This window comes from Notolepis coatsorum, assembly GCF_963971535.1.
Source record: "Notolepis coatsorum genome assembly, chromosome: 9".
Lineage (NCBI taxonomy): Eukaryota > Metazoa > Chordata > Actinopteri > Aulopiformes > Paralepididae > Notolepis > Notolepis coatsorum.
Window position 1 is genome coordinate 101,984,792 of NC_140173.1, and position 22,861 is coordinate 102,007,652.

Here is a 22,861-nt window from a genome sequence, read left to right on the forward strand (position 1 = left end):
CTATTTAATAATAATAATTATAATAATTATCATAAATATAATATATACTTTTTTTAAATTTTTTTATTAAATAATTCTTTTACAAACAAATTATATTAACCCATTCTCCGCCAATCACGTGTTAAGGCGGGTTTCTCCGCCATGCGTTGTCTGCCAATCACGCCGTAAGGCGTGTTTGAGATCAATATTTCATATTTCCGTCATGGTATTCATATTTCACCCACAGAGTCTTGGCTGATGCTGTCTGAGCCATCACAACTCTGCAACGATTCAATACCGCCACCTGGTGGCCAATCGGCGAGTTGCCAAACCGGAAGTGCCCATTGTAACTCGGTCCGTCCCCAATTTTCGTCCGGCCACTAGTTTATCGTCCCGGGCTCAATACAGACACCGTCGATATGGATCTTTGCCATAACTCAATAATCAACATGATTTGGACGTGTATTAGTAATAGGGCTGGGCGATAAAACGATAACGATAACTATCGCGATAAATTATTTCCTCGAAATAAACATGAAACGTGGTCGCAAAGTTTCGATATATCGATTTTCCAAGCTTGGATATGAGCACGCACTAACAACCAATCGGTGAAGGAGATGGCCGAGAGCGAAGGAGACCCAGCGCTGCACCTCTGGGTAGAGAGGTAGGACTCACTCAACAACAAGGCTTGCTAGGCTAACTAGCTTGCACGACGATGTTTTATATATTTACGTGCCGAGTATGTGTGCGGCATGAATTCTGAGGCCACGTTCATAGTAGTGTGTGGTATACAGTGGACGTCGTTTCAATATATTGTGGCGGAAGAGAGTATTTTAGTGTCATATTTATTACATTGCCATGAGATATTCCGCTTGTCGGCTAACTTCTAACGTGCGCGGACTGATGACGACATCAACTCAACTCGAGACATTCGCAGCAGCATAATAAGACAACAGGCTGGCTAGGCTAACTAGCTTGCACGACGATGTTTTATATATTTACGTGCAGAGTATGTGTGCGGAGTGAATTCTGAGGCCACGTTCATAGTAGTGTGGGTATACAGTGGACGTCGTTTCAATATATTGTGGCGGAAGAGTATTTTAGTGTCATATTTATTACATTGCCATGAGATATTCCGCTTGTCGGCTAACTTCTAACGTGCGCGGACTGATGACGACATCAACTCGACTCGAGACATTCGCAGCAGCATAATAAGTTAATTAAACTTGACATACATTATATCGACGATAATTATCGATATCGAATTATATGAAAATAATTTTATAATTTTATCGCGATAACGTTTTTGGTCATATCGCCCAGCCCTAATTAGTAATATACAAACCGGAAATGGATCGCATCGATCAACATCCCATAATTGGGATCCGTTTGCTCCACTCTCATCACCCAACGCTACGAGGAGACTGGGGTGAGTTTCAGCGTTTTTCTTTATCATTTTCGATACAAACTGCTCTGATCAATATATCACCCATACTACATAAATCATTTAACGTCGGTCATTGAATTATAAACGACCCCCCCCCCCCCCCCCCCCTCCGTTCACCCGCAGATGATCAGTCATGACGTTTAGAACCATGTACAGTTGACATTTTTTATATAGCATGGATCGGTATCAAACTGCATTTGATAATCTAATATATGCATTTATGCCTATATCTCACGTTCTATGAAATACTGCAGAAAACGATAAAAACAGATTTATACTCTAGACGGTATTTTAGTATGAATGTGTGAATGAAAAAGTAAAACGTTCCTACATCCTGAACGATAGATAATTGATGTTGAATGGGCCATAGTAATGTCAATTTAGCAATACAAAAAGTTAAAATTAAAAAGTTAAAAAGTTAGAGCCCTGCAAAGAAGGTGAATATCTCCATAGACAAATAGCGCTGGCAGAGGATGGTTTAGGATGATCAAAGTGGTGGCAGAGAATGGGTTAATAATAATAATTATAAATATTTTTTTTCTGTTGTACCGAACTTGTACCGAACCGTGGCCCCAATACCGAGGTACGTACCGAACCGTGACTTCTGTGTACCGTTACACCCCTAGTATGTACATATGTTATGAGGTGGTGAGCAACTTAACATTACACTCCGATTATTGCTGTGATGTACTTTTATAATTAAATAAATACATTTCATATACATTTGAAATTCATGGTTTGTTGTGTTCTTTATCAGTAGTTTATAAATGTATGTTATGGCAATTCATGATGTATTTTTTTAAGTTTGGGTCCCGGGGAAACACCAAAATTATCTTTTGGGTCTCGAGCTGAAGTTTGGAAACCCCTGATCTAGAGCAGGGGTTCCCAAACTTTTCAGGCCAGGACCCAGAAAATAAGGCGTCAGAGAGCCGCGGCCCAATGCACATCGTCAGGCTTTTTTTTTTTTTTTTTTTGCCAGGCGACCGATTTTTTAAGCCAAATATCACTTCAATCCTATTAAGTTAGTTCAAGTTAGTTATTCATTTATATGTGCTATTTATGAGAGGGCAAAATAATAATGATAATAATAATAGCCTCATTAAAATACTATTGTTGCTTCGGTTGTTTTCAGCGTTTTATGTGCATAATATGTTATTTAGTTTGAAATGTTCGTTGAAATAAGTAGATTTTTCATTTGTTTATTTATTAAGTTAATATAAAACCATATAGTCACATTTTAGAATACAATAGAATAGAATTTTAGAATACAACTAGAAACACTGTCCTGGCCTGCTTCTAAGTTCAGTGGCCTGACAAAAATAAAAAATAAATTGGATTTTTTTTTTTTTGGGGAAATCATCTCGCGGCCCACCCGTGGCTGCTCGCGGCCCACCTTTGGGTCGCGACCCCGACTTTGGGAACCACTCATCTAGAGGACAACAACTGGCTTTTGAATTTGGCATTCATAACTGATGTCACTGGCATGCTGAATAACCTGAATTTAGAGCTGCATGGAAAGGATAAATGTATAATAAACATGATCAGCTCAGTGAATGCTTTTAAAAGCAAGCTCACCATGTGGGCGAGAAGGCTGCAACGCAGTGACATGCACAACTTTCCTCACATGCAAGCAGAACTTCAACGTCAGGGTGAGGTCACAGCAGTTTGATTGCACACATGATGAGGAGCAAGTTCAAAGCATCTTGTTTGATAAGCGCTTCACAGACTTTTCAACATTTGAACCTGTTGCAAGCTACATGCATTTTCCATTTGGAACTGTAGATGTGGATGACATCACATCCAAAGTGGCTACACTGTTTAATCTGGACAATCATGCTGTGGAGAATGAGATCCTCACACTTCAAACTGACAGTGAGATTAAAGCCAGGGCAACACAAGGGATGAAGGCAGAGAAGTACCCCAACCTCAGGACATGAACAGCATTTTTTGGATCAACCTACCTGTGTGAGTCTGCTTTCTCTCACATGAAGATCATCAAGTCCAAGTACAGAACCACAATGACAGATGACCATCTTGTGGACTGCCTGAGGCTTGCAACCTGCTCCTACAACCCAGACTTTGAAAAACTAGCTTCCTCTTCCCAGTGCCAGCGTTCTCATTAACACAATGGCGCCCAAGGACGTATATCTCCGTGTTTCGATTCCACCCGTTGTGGACAGAGGCACGGATAAATCCGTGGCAAGTTGTTATTGCTTTTATTCCATTTTAATAACCTATTCAAGGTCGCAGAGCGGCACTGCAGATCTACCCTACTCTATGAATTCAACAAATACCGGCCAGATCCTCTTAGGGGCGCTATCGCAATAATGCAGTGTTCCCTGTGGCCGAACGGTGGACTATTTTTTTTGGCTTTTTTTTTTGTTTCCAGTAGCAGGATTCTGGATGTGTAGCATAGTAGCTTGGATTACGTTTTGCATCGCAGATTTCACCATGCAATAAGGGGATTTATCATCAGCCAATGGACATATCGATCTACCAGATGGCGAGCGATAATGGGGAAATGCTCGGGGCGATCCCACTGGACGACGGTAAGATCTTTTTCACGTAAAGTACATCCCGATCGGGCCTTGTTTTGATAGCCAACCAGGCGTTCGGCCTATGTGGCTAATGAGGCTAACGCGGTTATTGGTAATCGATAATCAGAAACGACGTCCCCCGCCCCCCCTTTCATGCATACATGCGTGAGGATCGTACCGATCATATGCAGTTTGAGTTTTAACTGGAGCGTATCTATAACCGAAATGCCATTGGATTTAACGTTATTAGCTATTAGCCCTGTATCTCACCTCACAGGAAATATACTAGACCCAAATCCGGTATAACGCTTATATTCACGGCGCTATAAAATGAGAACCTATTGATGATTTTTTTCTTTCTTTAAGCCATTTTGAAGGGACGGTTTATGGACTCAATTGACAATGAGAATGGACAGATAGCAATACTATAAAGTATAGATTTAGCTGTACAAACAGCCCCACGTTTGTTTACATTCCCCGGTCCTCTTGAGATTAATTAGACTCATCCCAATGGCCCCCGAATGTGTTAAGGTAGAGACTGACATTTAATTCTACAAAAAAAGAAAGATAAAGGAGAACTATCAGTGACTGTTGACAGACCTTTTTGTGGAATTGTTTTTAGATTGTATTCCACTTTTGCTTTGGCAATGTAAACATGTTTTCTTTGAATTTATCGACAATATTATTTTTATATATATAGGCTGTAACTGAGGGGTACAATTCCCTGACTGTATTACTAGATATGATACTTACTACCACTACCTTTGTACTTTATATTCGGCCACCCAGTACTCGGCATAAATATATTATGATAAACACTCTCACGTAGATGAAACGGATCCAACACAAATGTACGAAGTCGAAGTATGCGTTTATTACTACACAGCAATGGTGTGTAGAGCAAGCACTTAATCACTTAATTACATTTATGAATTGAAATAGTATGCACTTTTATGGCAAAGAGTATTCGTTGGTATATCAATAGAGAATGTCCAATCTCTGATGGCGCAGGCGGTAAATATACGACCTGGAATAGTTAAGGAATAACAGCAATGATACTTTAATGATTATAAGACTGGATACACTAAGGGGGGTAATCCGGTCGCTTGTAAGACAACAGGAGTAGGAGGGGGGGGGGGGGGTAGAGTCTGGCTGCCTCGTCCGGCCAAGGGTATCCTGGGTGAACCCACAGTTGTGCAGCTCGGTGCGCCAGCGATCCTTGGACCACAGATGAAAGCAGGTGGACTCTCTGTGAGCCGGCTCTCTCCGGTCCACGGGGGAGAGACGTGAAGCGACCTCGTCTTGCAGAGCGTCTCCTCACCTTGCGTCCTCTCCAGGGGGGGGGGTTCCAACACACGGCAGTGTCGGGGGTCTTTATCCATGGAATAATCACTGTACACAAAGCATAATCCGTGCCTGGGAAGGCGGGCTGTCGTCGGTAGAATAATCCGGTATACAGGTCCACTCGCTCGTCGGCTCTGGGGCTCCTCGGATGCAGTCTCACATGGGGTCGACCATCCTGGATAAGCAGCCAGTTCTCTGCCCGAACGATGGGGTACTGACTACGGTAGTATTCTCACCGCACGAAGCACTATATATTAACAGACTATTATTAGCTTAATAGACTACGTCCAACTCGACGATATAGTGCCAAATATGACTATTCAAATATTAATATACACGATGTCTCAATACCGATGGTAGGCCGAACTTGGCCTTACTCCCACACGTGGCGTCGCGGGGAGGCTTTACGTCTGTCACTCTATTGGAGGGTAAGAAACTGGACTGAAAAGGAAGTCCTACTTTAGTAGCGCAGTATATATACGCACTATGAACAAATAGTACCGTTAGTGGTGCGGTAGCCAGATTCCTACGCGGAACTAGGACTTGTTCGTACATGTTGAGCGGTACGTTTGAACTGGGTCTGGGGGGTATGGCAGCCTGGCACCAAGGTCTCGACCAATAGTAGAATGGAGACTATTATGGGATGTTCAGTAGGCTAGAATGGATATTCAATGCATATTGTACAAGGAATATACAAGGGATATCAAGGAATATTAGAGAATATACAAATACAATTAAATATATATATATAAATAAATATACATATTCGGTTTAATCTGGCCCTTCACAACATAGGCTATATACATTTTTAAAACTATCTTCCTTTTTTTTTTTTTTTACTTTATTTTTTGGCGTTTATCGCTTTTCTGGTCAAGCATGACCGACGGATACAGGGTGAAACGGGATATAGAGCAGGGGAAGACATTCTGGCAAATGACGGCGGGTCCGGGAATCGAACTCGGAGTCCACCAGATCCGTGACGCAGCACGGTTTTCCCTGACGCAGAAATAGCGCCGAGATATGCGGTGAGCTACTGGAGCTCCCCAAACTATCTTCCTTTTGAATAAAATAGGCTCAGGAATCAGGATTGTTAAAGCTAATTAGCCTAGTAATCCATGTAAAAAAGAGTAGCCTATAGTAAATATATACACACACCAGAGGGAGAATAGCTTATAGCAGACTTAATGATTTTACAATATTTTTGCTAATGAAGTGAAATATTTATTATCATCAACTATCAAGTTCGTTTTTATAGTGTAACTTTTGGCTACTTCATTGATCGTCATCATTGAACGTACAGAGAAAGGGAGAGGGAGAGAGCCCCCCCTTCCTCACTATTAGAACTCCATGAAACTGATTTCTCCTGTGCCTGTGAACTACTAGAACTAGCTTAGCTTAGTTACTTAGCAGCGAACGTTAGTTACGGATTTTAACCACGACGGGCATACAGGAATGGTGAGGATATAAAGCATGTTAAAGACGCATTTATTGGACCCGTTGCTCACATAGTTTACATAGAAACAGTGCGACAAGAGGAGTTATTACAGGCCGCAGGCTGAAGAGCTGCCATCACTTCTAAACTGTAGGATGGGGGTATCAGGCTCAGTCCCTCCCTTCCAGCTGGAGTGAAACATGGAAGTTATAAAATGTGAGCGAAACGCGCACTGTGACTGTCGAGTCCTGGCTCTAGGCAGAATCACGAATAGTGGTTTAAGAGAAGTTATTTATATTCTGAAAGTGATTCACTACGCATTAGTTAGATTACACGTTGCGCATGTTATGACTTTGAACGTCTGCCATTTCCACCGCAAAAAGGCACATACTATCCACAATAAGATGCGTCGATCATGAATATGCAAATCGACTAGGGCTGACCCCTATTAGTCGATTAGTCGACTAATCGGTCGAAAGGAGCTGTAGTCGACTGCCAACCTCTTAGTTGAATACAAAAAAAAAATAAAGAATACTTTTTTTATCATTCTTTCCAAAGGAAAATAGGCCTAGAAGCGTGGCTAACGCTAATGGCACGCATACCAGAGGCTAACTGCCTATGAAAACAGGCACAGAGGCACTGAAAGAGGATTTCACCCATCTAATGAACACACTAGACTAGACAAATATCAAGATGTATCCATCAGTGGACCAATTGCATGCTTTTGCAGAGGACAAGAAGCCTTCAGTCGACTCCTTCAGACATTAAGCACCCCCACAGCCCAAATGGAAGAAAAAAAATTACCCTTTTTTTTTTACTAATGGCATATTTTTGCCAATCATAGTCGACTATCCAAATACTTAGTCGGGGACAGCCCTAAAATCGACTAAATGTTATCGTCAACAACGTTGACTAGGGTGACAAATCGTGACAGGCCTACTCCAGGTGCTCCTGAACTGCAAATCATCCACTGATCCGGGCTCTACAGTGCGACCATATTGCTCGCATATGCCCCTAAAAATATGTGTGTGCGAACCTGCAAAGTCAAGTACTCGCACGGCGTGCGAGTGGGGCCGGTGGCGTGTATCACTTCCGCAACGGATTTAGGCGGATTTCGGTTTCCGGGTTCGCCTGATTGGCCGCGACGGCCACGTGACCCACGCCGCTATACGCGCCCCTCTCTACCTCTGCCGCTGCCTGTGTGTTGACGCGCGCGCGGCGCGGACTTCACTGCCGCTTTCCCACTTCAACGCCAGAGCAATATTGTCGCGCCATCTTCTGAGTGCAAACGCGCTGCTGTTTAATCACTTTTCCCACTTCAATGACAGAGCTGCTGTTTAATGCTCACTTTTCCCACTTCAATGACAGAGCTGCTGTTTAATAATATTGTCGCGTTGTCGTGGAAAGCAGGATGAGAGAGAGCGTAGATTTCAGTGTGTATCATTTAATCATTTATCATTTGAAAGGCATACATTGTTGTCATACAGAAGTATAGAATACTTTTATCAAAAATGCTTCTTACTGTTACTGTTGGAGACTGTGCTAGACAAGATAAGTATGAAATAAAATAGTATAGCATGTAAAATAGAAGTAAAAATAGAGGTCACAGTGTTCAGTATAGACATATGTACAATGTTCGATGCAGAATAGAAGTAACTGAGTTACCATACAATATACAATATACTATGCAATGTACTAATATACAATATGCTATAGTGCAAAGCAGCAATGGGATGAGGTACAATTTACAGTAAGGTGTACGAGTTGCAGTGCAAATGCTTCTTACTGTTGCGCTCCAGAGACTGTTACCATACAATATACTATGCAATGTACTAATATACAATACGCTATAGTGCAAAGCAGAAATGGGATGAGGTACAATTTACAGTAAGGTGTACGAGTTGCAGTGCAAATGCTTCTTACTGTTGCGCTCCAGAGACTGTTACTGTACCATACAATATACAATATACTATGCAATGTACTAATATACAATACGCTATAGTGCAAAGCAGAAATGTAAGGTGTACGAGTTGCAGTGCAAATGCTTCTTACTGTTGCGCTCCAGAGACTGTTACCATACAATATACAATATACTATGCAATGTACTAAATTACTAATATACAATACGCTATAGTGCAAAGCAGCAATGGGATGAGGTACAATTTACAGTAAGGTGTACGAGTTGCAGTGCAAATGCTTCTTACTGTTGCGCTCCAGAGACTGTTACTGTACCATACAATATACAATGCAATGTACTAATATACAATACTCTATAGTGCAAAGCAGAAATGGGATTCGCGCCACGCTGCTGTGCAGTCATCAGTCATATAATAATATTGTCGCTTTTGTCAAGAATCACTTTTCAACGTTGAAGTAAGTGCTTGTATTTTATTTCACATCAAGCAAGAATCACTTTTCACATCACGTAAGTGCTTATAACGTGAGTCAAGAAACCGCGACTTTCACTATCACTTTTCACACATCACGCAAGTCTCTAACAGTAACAGTAAGAAGCATTTTGGATAAAAGTATTCTGTACTTCTGTATGACAACAATGTATGCCTTTCAACATTGAAAAGTGATTCTTGACAAAAGCGACAATATTATTAGATGACTGATGACTGCACAGCAGCGTGGCGCGATGTGAAAGGGGAAGTGAACTCCAGCCTCTAGGTAAAGTCCACGCCGCCGCGAGCGTCAACACAGCAGCACGCCGTCGCGGCCAATCAGGCGAACCCGGAAACCGAAATCCGCCTAAATCCGTTGCGGAAGTGATACACGCGGGCCGGCGAGTGCAGAGTACAGCCTCATTCGTTATTTTTTTTTCTCCGCTGCGAGAATCTTTAAAAAACTACAAGTCCCACAGTTCACAGCCGCATAAACGTTCCAATCACAGTAGAGTTTCCTGTGGTCACGCGACTGGAAACTGAAAGTACTGTTTAGCGTCAGCATAGATATATATATGAGCGTCAGTGTCTGAGTCAGACAATACAGCCATGTCGAAGCCCATTAATTTTTATTTTGCGCGAAAGATACCGGAGAATGAGAAGTCAGGCGAGGCAGCTCATGTTACAGAGGTGATAGTTAACCAAGATACTGACGCTAGTCAGCATGCTAGCGAAGCTAGCGAGGCTACACCCACTACTACCCCCACTGTAGCACCCGATGTACCCACTGTAGCTACACCCAATGTACCCACTGTAGCTAACGAAGCTACACCCAATGTACCCACTGTAGCTAACGATGCTACACCCACTGGAGCCGTAGGGAAGACATACAAATTTAACGTGAATTGGCTAAAGATTTTCCCATGGCTAGAGTTCGAAAACAATGTCATGTTTTGTAAATATTGCAGAGGGCAGAAACAGGCAGGCAATACGCCCTTTGCGTCGGGAAACCCGCACCTGAAAAGAGATTCGGTAGTAAAACACAACGTCTCGCGGCGGCACATCCAGTGTAGAGATTTGTACATATTGAGAAAGGAGAGACTACAAAAGCAACTGGACAACCAATATCCTTTGTTTAGCACACACGCACACACGCACACACACACACACACACAGAGTGTGGGCCAGTGACTTTGGTGCTATGTTCCGTTCCCATTTGAACATGCACATGATACAGAGTACTACTATACATGTACATTTATTTTTGTTTAAAAAATTTGAGTTTGTTTAGGACACACACACATAGTGTGGGCCAGTGACTTTGGTGGTATTGCACAGTTCCGTTCCCATTTGAACATGCACATACAGAGTACTACTATACATGTACATTTATTTTTGTTTAAAAAATTTGAGTTTGTTTAGCACACACACACACACACAGTGTGGGCCAGTGAATTTGGTGCTATTGCACAATTCCGTTCCCATTTGAACATGCACATACAGAGTACTACTATACATGTACATTTATTTTTGTTTAAAAAATGTGAGTTTGTTAATAAACTCAGTTACTAGAAAAAAATTCACTGTGCTCCTAAATTTCTTTGTGTGCTCCTAAATTTTTTCATTTAGGAGCACCTGTGCCCCTAGTGAAAAGGGTTAGCGTAGAGCCTGATGGCAAAAATGATTAGTCAGCGTTGTAGCCAATGAGTGTACGCTTCCAACGATACCCCACGTGGGGGGGTGCGAATAAATGAACTAGGTGAAAGTTGACTAGCAAAAACGGGAAGTGAATCAGACTTCAGAACACACTGCGGTGGATGAGGAAATGGATTTGAGAGTTTCTCTTTTTGCGTCGGTTTTACTCGGACGTCTCTCAAAGACCCATTTCTGAACGGATTCTTATAAAATGTGGACCTGTACTACATAAGACTTCAGGCTATGGAACCGCAGTGGTTTCCAGCTTATACCTCTATGCTGGAATATTGGAATATGGAATCTTGCAACCACTACAGAAAAATGTGAGTACACAAGTTCAACTGAAGTTCAGACCTCTGTTACTCTATTTCATTAGCACTAAAAGTGATTTCCCTTTTTTACATTAGTAACTTCAGAATGTTATCTTTCAAAAGAGACCAGGCTCATGCATGTGCTATAAGTATAAAGTATAAAGCTAAGCTTTGCAAAAAAAGTATGCAGTCCTCAAGTTCAAGTAAAAGAAATGTCCACGTTTCTGGGTGCCTGTTAAGAGGTTAACAACACGGGCCAATGTGCTTCTGCACTCAGCAGGGAGAGGCTTCAGTTACCAGTCAGCGTTGGTTACTTTAACAACACACTGCTTTACAATAACAAAACACCTTTTTCTGGAGACTTTTCTATTTTTGCAACTACGATCATGCTATTTTGAGCTGAAACATGAATCCTAACCCCTGTGTGTGGGTCCCATTTCGAGAACAAAACCTTCTTTAAAACGTTTTTAATTCCCCCCTAGGCTTCACGTCGGAAATGTGTTGCTATTCTAGGGTAAAATGGCTGACAACCTCCGAAAACAGCTGCTAAACGCATCGGACCAAATATGGACTTTCATTTTTCATAAATAGGGATGGATACATGATTCTGAGAGCTGCTTTTTGATGGGATGTTCACACAACATCCATACGAGGGCAGTAGTATTTTTTAAGCCTACTTCCATGATGGCTTCCCTTCCTGGTGACCTTAAAACTTGACCCCATAACACACTGAAGCCAAAGCCAAAGCCAAAGTGGAGTCGAGTTCACTGAATAAGCAGAAATATAGCACTTAATTTTTTTTATAAAAAGACAGCATTCAGAATTCCCCAAAATGGAAGGAAGAAGTTGAGGTTTAAGTCTAGAATAAATTGTATTAATTTAATTGTAATTTAATAGTTACTGAATTGACATATTTTAATTTACCCCCCCCCCCCCCCCCACACTCTACTCTGTCTCCCTCTCTGCCTTCCTACTGTACCAATAAAGAACCGTATCTCGGGCGGCTGGGTGGCGCAGCGGACATTGCGCTTGTCACCAACGCAAGAGACACCGAGTTCAACTCCGGCTGTCGGCGTTGCCTCCGGCTTGGGCCGGCCGTCATACTGGCTCAATTGGCAGAGTCAGCGGGTGGAAGTCGATGGGTGGTAATCTGGACGTTGTGGACAGCGACTCCTACAGGTCGGTTGGGGGATGCCTGCACAGCAGAGACAGGAAATAGCGGGGGTAGTGTGAGCCTCCCACACGTTACACCTCGCCAATGAGAGTCCGCGCTGGCAGGTGAAAAGATGCGACAGGCTGCCTCCTCGTGTACCGGAGGGGACACGTGATGCAAGGCTTCTATCCTCTCTACAACCGACCTGTGGGGGGCATATGCGAGCAACGTTCAAGACAGGGGAGGGGAGAATTGGAAACAGCTAAATTGGGATGAGGGAAAAATGGAAAATAAGGAGAAAAAGTTGATCAAAAAATATATATAAAGAACCGTATCTCCCGTCTCCTCTACTCTGTCTCTCTCTCAGCCTTCCTACTGTCTCAATAAAGAACCGTATCTCCTGTGTCTCCTCTACTCTGTCTCCCTCAGCCTTCCTACTGTCTCAATAAAGAACCGTATCTCCTGTGTCTCCTCTACTCGGTCTCCCTCTCAGCCTTCCTACTGTCTCAATAAAGAGCCTCCTCTCCTGTGTCTCCTCTACTCTGTCTCCTTCTCAGTCTTCCTACTGTCTCAACAAAGAACCTCCTCTCCTGTGTCTCCTCTACTCTGTCTCCCTCTCAGCCTCCCTACGGTCTCAACAAAGAGAATATCCTATGGGGAGTGACTGTAGGGTTGGGTACCTTTACAAGTTTAGTATAAGAGTATAATATACTAGACAAGAGGGAGCCTGTTCCCCACACACACACACACACACACACTTTCAGCAGTATCTTTGCTTGTTCTTTTTTTGCTTGCACCTTTTTGAAAATGAAGATGAAACACATTTTTGTTGTTAATATGATTTATATTACTGGTAGTTAATACAAGACATTATCGTCCTCTAAGCCAATCTGCACTTTAACATAGGCCTGGATTGTTTTTATTTCTGTTAGCGCCGCGGATATAAGAAAGAGGTCTTTAAAGCGGAGTCAATGTTGATGGTTTTGTTGAACATTTGTATTTCACAGGAGAGAAACTGTATTCAAAGATCAAAGAAAGCTATTAAAATAGTCTTTTAATCTAAATATACTTTTTGTGTTGATTCTACATTAATTCCATGATTTTACTCAAGTAAATATCTGTTACAAGCTTCTGTCTTAAGTAGAATTTTTTTTAATCTAGATTAATTACAGAAAATTGAGATTAATTAGTAAATCTTTTTTTGTATCTATTGACAGCACTAATATATATATATATATATATATATATATTACTGTCCCATCTCTTGGGCCTTTGGAAATTAGGTCAGAGGAGTTTGATCATATTTACTGAGGATGGCCAGAAAATGTTGATATTTAAACATTTAAATACACAATACATGATCATGCAATTTATGTAAGTCCAAGGCATGAGAATAAGAGTAAAATCAACACGTCTGTGTGCGTTACCGTGTAGGACTCCACCAGCACAGTGGTCTCCAGGGCCAGCTTCTGCTCCTGTTCGATGTTGTAGCCCACGTAGCACAGCTTCTCCTTCATCATCCTCACCGTCTCGAAGTCCGCAGAGTGGTTGAAGGCATAACCCCTCAACAGCAGCAACTAGGACAAGACAGACAGAACAGGACAGAGGAGAGGACAGGACACAAGAGGAGAGGAGAGAGGAGGAGAGGACACAAGAGGGGATGAGAGAGGATAGGAGGGGAGAAGGACAGGACACAAGAGGAGAGGAGAGAGGACACAAGAGGAGAGGAGAGAGGAGAGGATAGGAGAGGGGATGATAGATAAGAGGAGAAGAGAGGAGAAGGACACAAGAGGAGAGGAGAGAGGACAGGACACAAGAGGGGAGGAGAGAGGAGGAGATGACAGGAGAGGACATGACACAAGAGGGGAGGAGAAGACAGGGGAGGAGAGAACAGGACACAATAGGAGAGGAGAGAGGAGATGACAGGAGAGGACATGACACAAGAGGGGAGGAGAAGACAGGGGAGGAGAGAACAGGACACAAGAGGAGAGGAGAAAAGAGGACAGGATAGGACACAAGAGGGGAGGAGAGAGGAGGACAGGACACAAGAGGAGAGGAGGACAGGACACAAGAGGAGAGGAGAGAGGACAGTACATACGAGGAGATGAGAGGAGAGGACAGGAGAGGAGACAAGATGAGAGGAGAGAGGACAGGACACAAGAGGGGAGGAGGAGGAGAGATGTTCATCAAACAGTGTTGAAACATGGGTTCTGCAGTGTTGAGTGCATAGTAGTAGAGACATATTAGTATAGTAGGTAGTAGGGTTAGGGTTAGTCGACTAATCGGTCGAAAGGGGCCGTAGTCGACTGGCCAACCTCTTAGTCGAATATAATAAATAAAAAATAAAAATAAATAATATTTTCCTTTTTTTATAAATTTTTTATTTTTTTTTATCATTTTTTTTCAAAAGAAAAGAGGCATAGAAGCGTGGCTAACGCTAATGGCACACATACCAGAGGCTAACTGCCTACGAAAACAGGCACAGAGGCACTGAAAGAGGATTTCACCCATCTAATGAACACACTATACTAGACAAATATCAAGCTGTATCCATCAGTGGACCAATTGCATGCTTTTGCAGAGGACAAGAAGCCTTCAGTCGACTCCTTCAGACATTAAGCACCCCCCACAGCCCAAATGGAATGATAATTTTTTTTTTTTTTTATAAATATTATACCTATTTTTTTTTTTTTTTTGTCGACCAATAGTCGACTAACGGCAAATTTTGGCCAATCCTAGTCGACCATCCAAATCCTTAGTCGGGGACAGCCCTAGTAGGTAGTAATAAATTATAGTAGGAGTTAAAGCTTTAAAATCCCAAAAGTCATATAAATGTTTAGTTTAATATTTTCCATAGCACTGCTGCCGTATTATTGTAGGAATCTTTTATTTATTTTTGTAATATATTGGAGAAATTAATTTTGTTGGAACATATTTTAATGAAAAAATGCCAATTTTTGTATGTCCTACTCCTGGGAGGGGATACCTACCTTGATGAGGTAGCGAGTGATGTCTCTGCCTGCGATGTCCAGACGCCTCGTCAGATGGGGGAGGCTGAACCCCTCGTACACTGGACAGATGTGTGTTACGCCATCCCCCGAGTCCACCACCACGCCCGTCAGCAGGCCTAACATTTAAAAAAACCACACACACACACACACACACACAGGCATCCGAGTTAATCATCTACAAGACTATCAGCTGGGTGTGTCTCAGCTGCCTGCTGGCCGTGGTGGAGGAGTAAACAAAACAGTGGAAAAGATAACATTCTGATGTAATAATTAACTACTTACATTCATGTACAAACCCAGTGATGGAGGCGTAAAGCAACCATCCAGGTTTCTGAGTTTCCAAAGCAAACAATAAGTCATTTCCAGTTAGTCTTCGAGAATTAAAGAGGCACTTTGCCAAAAAAAACAATGCCGATTTATTTTGCACATAATCCAACACACACATCGAAAAACACTAAACATTTTTGCACATTTTTTAGTTTGACAGTTATTGAGAGAAAGTGAGTTTGAATATGGCCACCAGTGATGTCATTGGGGAATGGGGACAATGAATCCTTGTGTTGATTGCAGCTCAATGAAATGATAAGGTAGCAGTCTCTATAACAAGGCATTGCTATTTCTTCATCTACTTCCTTTCATGGTGCTATAATTAACACAACACAAAGATTCAATGTTCCTGATGACATCACCGGTGGCCACATTCAAACTCACTTACTTTCAATAACTGTCAAACTAAATTAATGTGTGCAACGCCGAGTCTATACTACTATGCACCCAACACTGCAGCACCCAAGTTTCAACAGTTTGATGAACATTGTCACTCAGCTGAAAGAGTTGTACCTTCCTGCTGACTTGTCATACAGAACCTGTAAATCGCTTTGGATAAAAGCGTTCAGCTAAATTACTAAATGTAAATGTAGAGTGTTTGGATGTGTGTGAGATTATGTGCAAAATAAATCGCCATTGTTTTTTGGTGAAGTGCCCCTTTAAAGAGGGTTGGGTATGTTACGTGGCCTCAAGGCTTCTTACCTTGAGCATACAGCGTCAGCACTGCTTGAATAGCAATGTAGACTCCTGAAAACTGGTAGGTCTCAAACATCACCTGCAGAAGAGAATCAGTGTGGAAGAAATGTTAGGAACTGCCTCCACAGCAGCACGCAGAACGGTAGAGAAGTCCATTTCAACTGTTCAGATGAACAATGGTTTCAAATCAAACCTAATGATTATCCAACTAGAAGAATGCACACACAAACACACACAAGCTAGCTAGCTAGCGTTAGCATCCAGGCTTACAAACATAGTACTGAAGTGAAAGCCGACACACCTATATAAACATGCGGAACTAACGTTATAACAAAAACACAATCAACTTAATTGCACATCCAAGCGAAGTCCTTGTAGGGTCTTGATTTATTCGCTATTGCGTGTGCATTACGGAAGAGTATCCTCATTTTAGTAACTAAGTAAGTGAAGTAAGTGGTGTGCGCATCTCATGCTACGAATGGACACACACTGACACACGTGCGGCACGGTTTCAGGTTTCACAGTTGCACATGGCTTTGTTTACCCAATCAAAGCCAATCAAAGTCAGAGCACATGGCCATGGGGGGAAAGATGCTACACAGTACACACAGACAGACGGACCTGCTGGAATGTGAGGTGCACCGGTGCGACAAGGGAAAAAATTATGTCACACTTCAGATAATTGGGATATTTGTGACCAAATTGGTCGCACTCAGCCCTGACCCCCTCATCCTGTATACTGATGCACCTCTTCATCATAGGGCTGGGCGATAAAACGATAACGATAACTATCGCGATAAATTATTTCCTCGAAATAAACATGAAACGTGGTCGCAAAGTTTCGATATATCGATTTTCCAAGCTTGGCTCCGTTCAGCCTCGGCTCAGCTCACTCACTAACAACAACCAACCTTACGTGATGACGTGCTACGCACAACAGCTAACAACCAATCAGTGAAGGAGATGGCCGAGATCGACGGAGACCCGGAAGGAGACCCAGAGCGGTAGGACTCACTCAACAACAGGGCGGCTAGGTGGTGTAGTGGGCAAGGCACTCGCCACCAGTGTGGAGACGCTAGGATTCGCGTGTTCGAATCCAGCTCTCCACATTGTTTTTCAGTTTGGCTGGTCGTCCGCAGTAATACACATTGGCCGTATTACGGGGAGGGAAAACTGAAGGGTGGGGATCGAACGTTGTGAACAAGCGACTCCTACAAGTCGGTTGGTGCGCCTGCGCAGTAGAATCAGGAAGTGGCGGGGGCAGCGTGAGCCTCCCACGCGTTACTCCTCGACACTGAGAGATCGAGCTGCGCAGGTGAAAAGATGCGACTGCTGTTACCTCAAGTACCGGAGGGGACTTGTGCTATGTATGACTTAGTCCACATTGCAGCCGGCTTGTGGGAGGCAAGAAACAGCGTTCGTGACAGGGGAGGGTTGAATTGGATGATACGAAATTGGGATGGGAGAAAAAGTGGATAAAAAAAAAAAAGGACTCACTCAACAACAAGGCTTGCTAGGCTAATTAGCTTGCACGGCGTTGTTTTATATATTTACGTGCCGAGTATGTGTGTGTGGTGAATTCTGAGGCCACGTTTATAGTAGTGGGGGTATACAGTGGTAGTCGTTTCAATATATTGTGGCGGAAGAGAGTATTTTAGTGTGATATTTAGCACATTGTCATGGAATACACCGCGTAGAAGCAACAGGCTGGCTAGGTTAACTAGCTTGCACGGCACTGTTTTATATATTTACGTGCAGAGTATGTGTGTGTTTTGAATTCTGAGGCCACGTTTATAGTAGTGGGGGTATACAGTGGTAGTCGTTTCAATATATTGTGGCGGAAGAGAGTATTTTAGTGTGATATTTAGCACATTGTCATGGAATACACCGCGTAGAAGCAACAGGCTGGCTAGGTTAACTAGCTTGCACGGCACTGTTTTATATATTTACGTGCCGAGTATGTGTGTGTTTTGAATTCTGATGCCACGTTTATAATAGTGTGGGAGTGGACGTCGTTTCAATATATTGTGGCGGAAGAGAGTATTTTAGTGTCATATTTATTGTCATGAGATACTCCGCTTGTCGGCTAACTGCTAACGTGCGAGGACTGATGACGACATCAACTCGACTTGAGACATTCGCAGCAGCATATTAGAAGTTAATTAAACTTGACAGACATTATATCGACGATAATTATCGATATCGAATTATATGAAAATAATTTTATAATTTTATCGCGATAACGTTTTTGGTCATATCGCCCAGCCCTACTTCATCATGTTGTATACTGATGCACCTCTTCATCATTGTATACTGATGCACCTCTTCATCATTGTATACTGATGCACCTCTTCATCATGTATACTGATGCACCTCTTCATCATGTATACTGATGCACCTCTTCATCATGTATACTGATGCACCTCTTCATCATGTATACTGATGCACCTCTTCAAGTCAAGTCAAGAGTTTTAATTGTCACGGCATACAAGTATACAATGAAATGAGGGTGGTCTTGCCCGCAACGATGTGCAATACAGTGGTACAACATATAATAGAATCCAATAAAAAAACAACATTGTGCAATAAACAGGTAACAGGTAACATGGTGTGACATCTCGGTATCTGTACATAGTTATTTACAGAGCATATAGGACATGCTAGGTAGCTTTGGTAGTGCAATACACTGTTCCTGTTATTCTAATTTAAAGTGGCCTTTCCTTTTGGCCATAAGTGTACGGCATGAGTGTGTGCCCGCTCATGTTAAAGTGTTAAGTGGCTGCTAGTGTGTGAGCGTGCACAGCGTGCGTGTCGTGTGTGTGTTCATGTGTGCTTGTGTGTGGATAGTTCAGTGTTCTGTGGCACTCAATGTTCATTGTTCAGGGCTCTGATGGCCTGGGGGAAGAAGCTGAGCCTAAGCCGCTCTGTCCTAGTAGCTGGGGTTCGCAGGCGTCTGCCTGACCTCAGCAGCTGGAACAGGCTGTTATTGGGGTGGTGAGGGTCTTTCATTATCCTGCAGGCTCTGGATTTGCACCTCTTGTTGTATAGAACCTGCAGGGGAGGTAGTGCAATACCCGTGGTACGCTCGGCTGAGCGCACCACTCTCTGTAGGGCTTTCTTGTCTTGTGCCGTGCTGTTTCCATACCAGGCAGTGATGTTTCCGGTCAAGATGCTCTCTACAGCTCCTGAGTAGGAGGACTGGAGTATCTTCCCCGATACTCTGAACTTCCTTAACTGTCTCAGGTGGTAGAGGCGCTGTTTCGCCTTCTTTACTACTGTGTCTATGTGTGTTGACCATGTCAGATCCTCTGAGATGTGGACCCCCAGGTACTTAAAGCTGCTCACCCTGTCCACGGTAGCCCTGTTAATCATCAGTGGTGTGTGTGTCTCCTGCTGTCCTCTCCTATAATCCACGATCAGCTCCTTGGTTTTACCAATGTTCAGGAGCAGGCTGTTGTCCTGGCACCAGCGTTCCAGTACCTCAACCTCCTCCCGGTAGGCCTTCTCGTCGTTGTCCGAGATCAGCCCCACCACCACCGTGTCGTCTGCGAACTTCACTATGGAGTTGGAGCTTAACTTGGCCACACAGTCGTGTGTGTAGAGTGAGTACAGCAGGGGGCTTAGAACACAGCCCTGGGGGGACCCGATGCTCAGGGTGATGGTGTTGGAGGTCTGACCCCCCACCCTGACTGGTGGCACTCACCTCTGTGGTCATGAAATGCTTCGAGAGGCTGGTCAAGGACCACATTTGTGCCTCCCTCCCCAGTGATATGGACCCTATGCAATTTGCATACAGGACAAACAGGTCCACCGACGACGCGGTCTCCCAGGTACTGCACAGCACCCTCTCGCACCTTGACCGTCAGAAGGGGGGCTATGTGAGACTGTTGTTCATTGACTACAGCTCAGCGTTCAACACCATAGTCCCCACCAGACTGGTGGACAAGCTGATCGAGCTAGGTCTGAGCTCCGCCCTGAGCGCCTGGGTACTGGACTTTGAGCGAAAGACCCCAGGCGGTCAGGGTGGGGGGTCAGACCTCCAACACCATCACCCTGAGCATCGGGTCCCCCCAGGGCTGTGTTCTGAGCCCCCTGCTGTACTCACTCTACACACACGACTGTGTGGCCAAGTTCAGCTCCAACTCCATAGTGAAGTTCGCAGATGACAGTGGTGGTGGGGCTGATCTCGGACAACGACGAGAAGGCCTACCGGGAGGAGGTTGAGGTACTGGAACGCTGGTGCCAGGACAACAGCCTGCTCCTGAACATTGGTAAAACCAAGGAGCTGATCGTGGATTATAGGAGAGGACAGCAGGAGACGCACACACCACTGATGATTAACGGGGCTACCGTGGACAGGGTGAGCAGCTTCAAGTACCTGGGGGTCCACATCTCAGAGGATCTGACATGGTCAACACACATAGACACAGTAGTAAAGAAGGCGAAACAGCGTCTCTACCACCTGAGACAGTTAAGGAAGTTCAGAGTATCGGGGAAGATACTCCAGTCCTTCTACTCAGGAGCTGTAGAGAGCATCCTGACCGGAAACATCACTGCCTGGTATGGAAACAGCACGGCACAGGACAAGAAGGCCCTACAGAGAGTGGTGCGCTCAGCCGAGCGTACCACGGGTATTGCACTACCCCCCCTGCAGGTTCTATACAACAAGAGGTGCAAATCCAGAGCCTGCAGGATAATGAAAGACCCTCACCACCCCAATAACAGCCTGTTTCAGCTGCTGAGGTCAGGCAGACGCCTGCGAACCCCAGCTACTAGGACAGAGCGGCTTAGGCTCAGCTTCTTCCCCCAGGCCATCAGAGCCATGAACAATGAACATTGAGTGCTCAGAACATTGAACTGTCCACACACAAGCACACATGAACACGCACACGACACGCACACTGTGCACGCTCACACACGAGCAGCCACTTAACACTTTAACATGAGCGGGCACACACTCATGTCGCACACACGCACACTTATGGCCAAAGGAAAGGACACTTTAAATTAGAATAACAGGAACAGTGTATTGCACTACCAAAGCTAACTAGCATGTCCCACATGCTCTGTAAATAACTATGTACAGATACCGAGATGTCACTCCATGTTACCTGCTACCTGTTACTGCACAATGTTGTTTCCTTCTTTTGATTCTATTATATGTACCACTGTATTGCACATCGTTGCGGGCAAGACCACCCGCATTTCATTGTATACCTGTATGCCGTGACAATTAAAACTCTTGACTTGACTTGACCGCCTGGGGTCTTTCACTCAGAAAGTCCAGTACCCAGGCGCTCAGGGCGGAGCTCAGACCCAGCTCGATCAGCTTGTCCACCAGTCTGGTGGGGACTATGGTGTTGAACGCTGAGCTGTAGTCAATGAACAACAGTCTCACATAGCCCCCCTTCTGACGGTCAAGGTGGGAGAGGGTGCTGTGCAGTACCTGGGAGACCGCGTCGTCAGTGGACCCGTTTGTCCTGTATGCAAATTGCATAGGGTCCATATCCCTGGGGAGGGAGGCACAAATGTGGTCCTTGACCAGCCTCTCAAAACATTTCATGACCACAGAGGTGAGTGCCACCGGTCTGTAGTCATTTGGACATGTTGGGGAGGGTTTCTTCGGTACAGGGATGATGGTAGACATCTTGAAGCAGGCAGGGACCACTGACTCCGCCAGGGATTGATTAAATATGGCGGTGAACACCGGGGCAAGCTGGTTGGCACAGGACTTAAGTATGCGTCCTGTTATACCATCTGGGCCAGCAGCCTTCCTGGTGTTCACCTGCATAAATGCTCTTCTCACACTGTGTACCGTCAATGAGAGAGCGTCCCCGCCCCCCCGCGGATGCCCCCCCCCCCCTCCACAACAGCCGGCGCACCAGTGACGTCACTAGCCGTTGGGCTAGCAGTGCCACCGTTTGCACCAAACCGCGCGTAGAAGGTGTTGAGCTGGTCCGCAAGGGAGGCGTTGTCGCTCCCCATTGAGGGGGTGCTGACTTTGTAGTCAGTTATAGCCCTCAGTCCCTGCCATAAGCCTCTTGTGTCATTCTGTGCCATTTGTGCCTCCATCTTGTCGGCATACGTCCTCTTAGCAAGTTTGACAGCCTTGCGCAGAGTGTAGACTGTTGTCTTGTATTCTTCCATGTTTCCTGACTCTCTGCCCCGGTTATAAGCAGTGGTGCGATAGTTCAGGGCTGCTCTGATGGTACTGTCCACCCATGGTTTCTGGTTTGGGAACACCCTCGCCTTCTTTGTGGGGACGATACTATCAGCCAGTGTTGTTATGAATGACACCACAGCGTCTGTGTAATCGCTGACGTCACTGTTACTCCTCCTGAACATTCCCCAGTCGGCGATGTCTAGTGCGTCCTGAAGCGTGGCCTCTGATTGGTCGTCCCATTTTTTTACCTCACGTGACACAACGGCATCACGTGATCTCTGTTTATATGCTGGGACCAGCAAGATGGCGGCATGATCCGACGATTCCGACGTGTTTGTTGCTCCCGCTAATGGTGGAGCCGGTACAGCCTTGTATCCGG

At 44.3% G+C, this 22,861-nt stretch overlaps 1 protein-coding gene across 1 annotated transcript in view; it reads right to left on the reverse strand.

Annotated features, from left to right (window-relative positions):
* actr2b (actin related protein 2b) overlaps positions 1-22,861 on the reverse strand; it is a 50,640-nt gene that overhangs the window by 15,747 nt on the left and 12,032 nt on the right. Inside the window, exons 4-6 of the mRNA XM_084322201.1 lie at positions 16,326-16,398; positions 15,276-15,412; positions 13,713-13,862 (exon numbers count right to left, since the gene is read on the reverse strand). Coding sequence (XP_084178327.1) covers positions 13,713-13,862; positions 15,276-15,412; positions 16,326-16,398 — 360 coding nt within the window. The remainder of the gene's footprint in view (positions 1-13,712; positions 13,863-15,275; positions 15,413-16,325; positions 16,399-22,861) is intronic.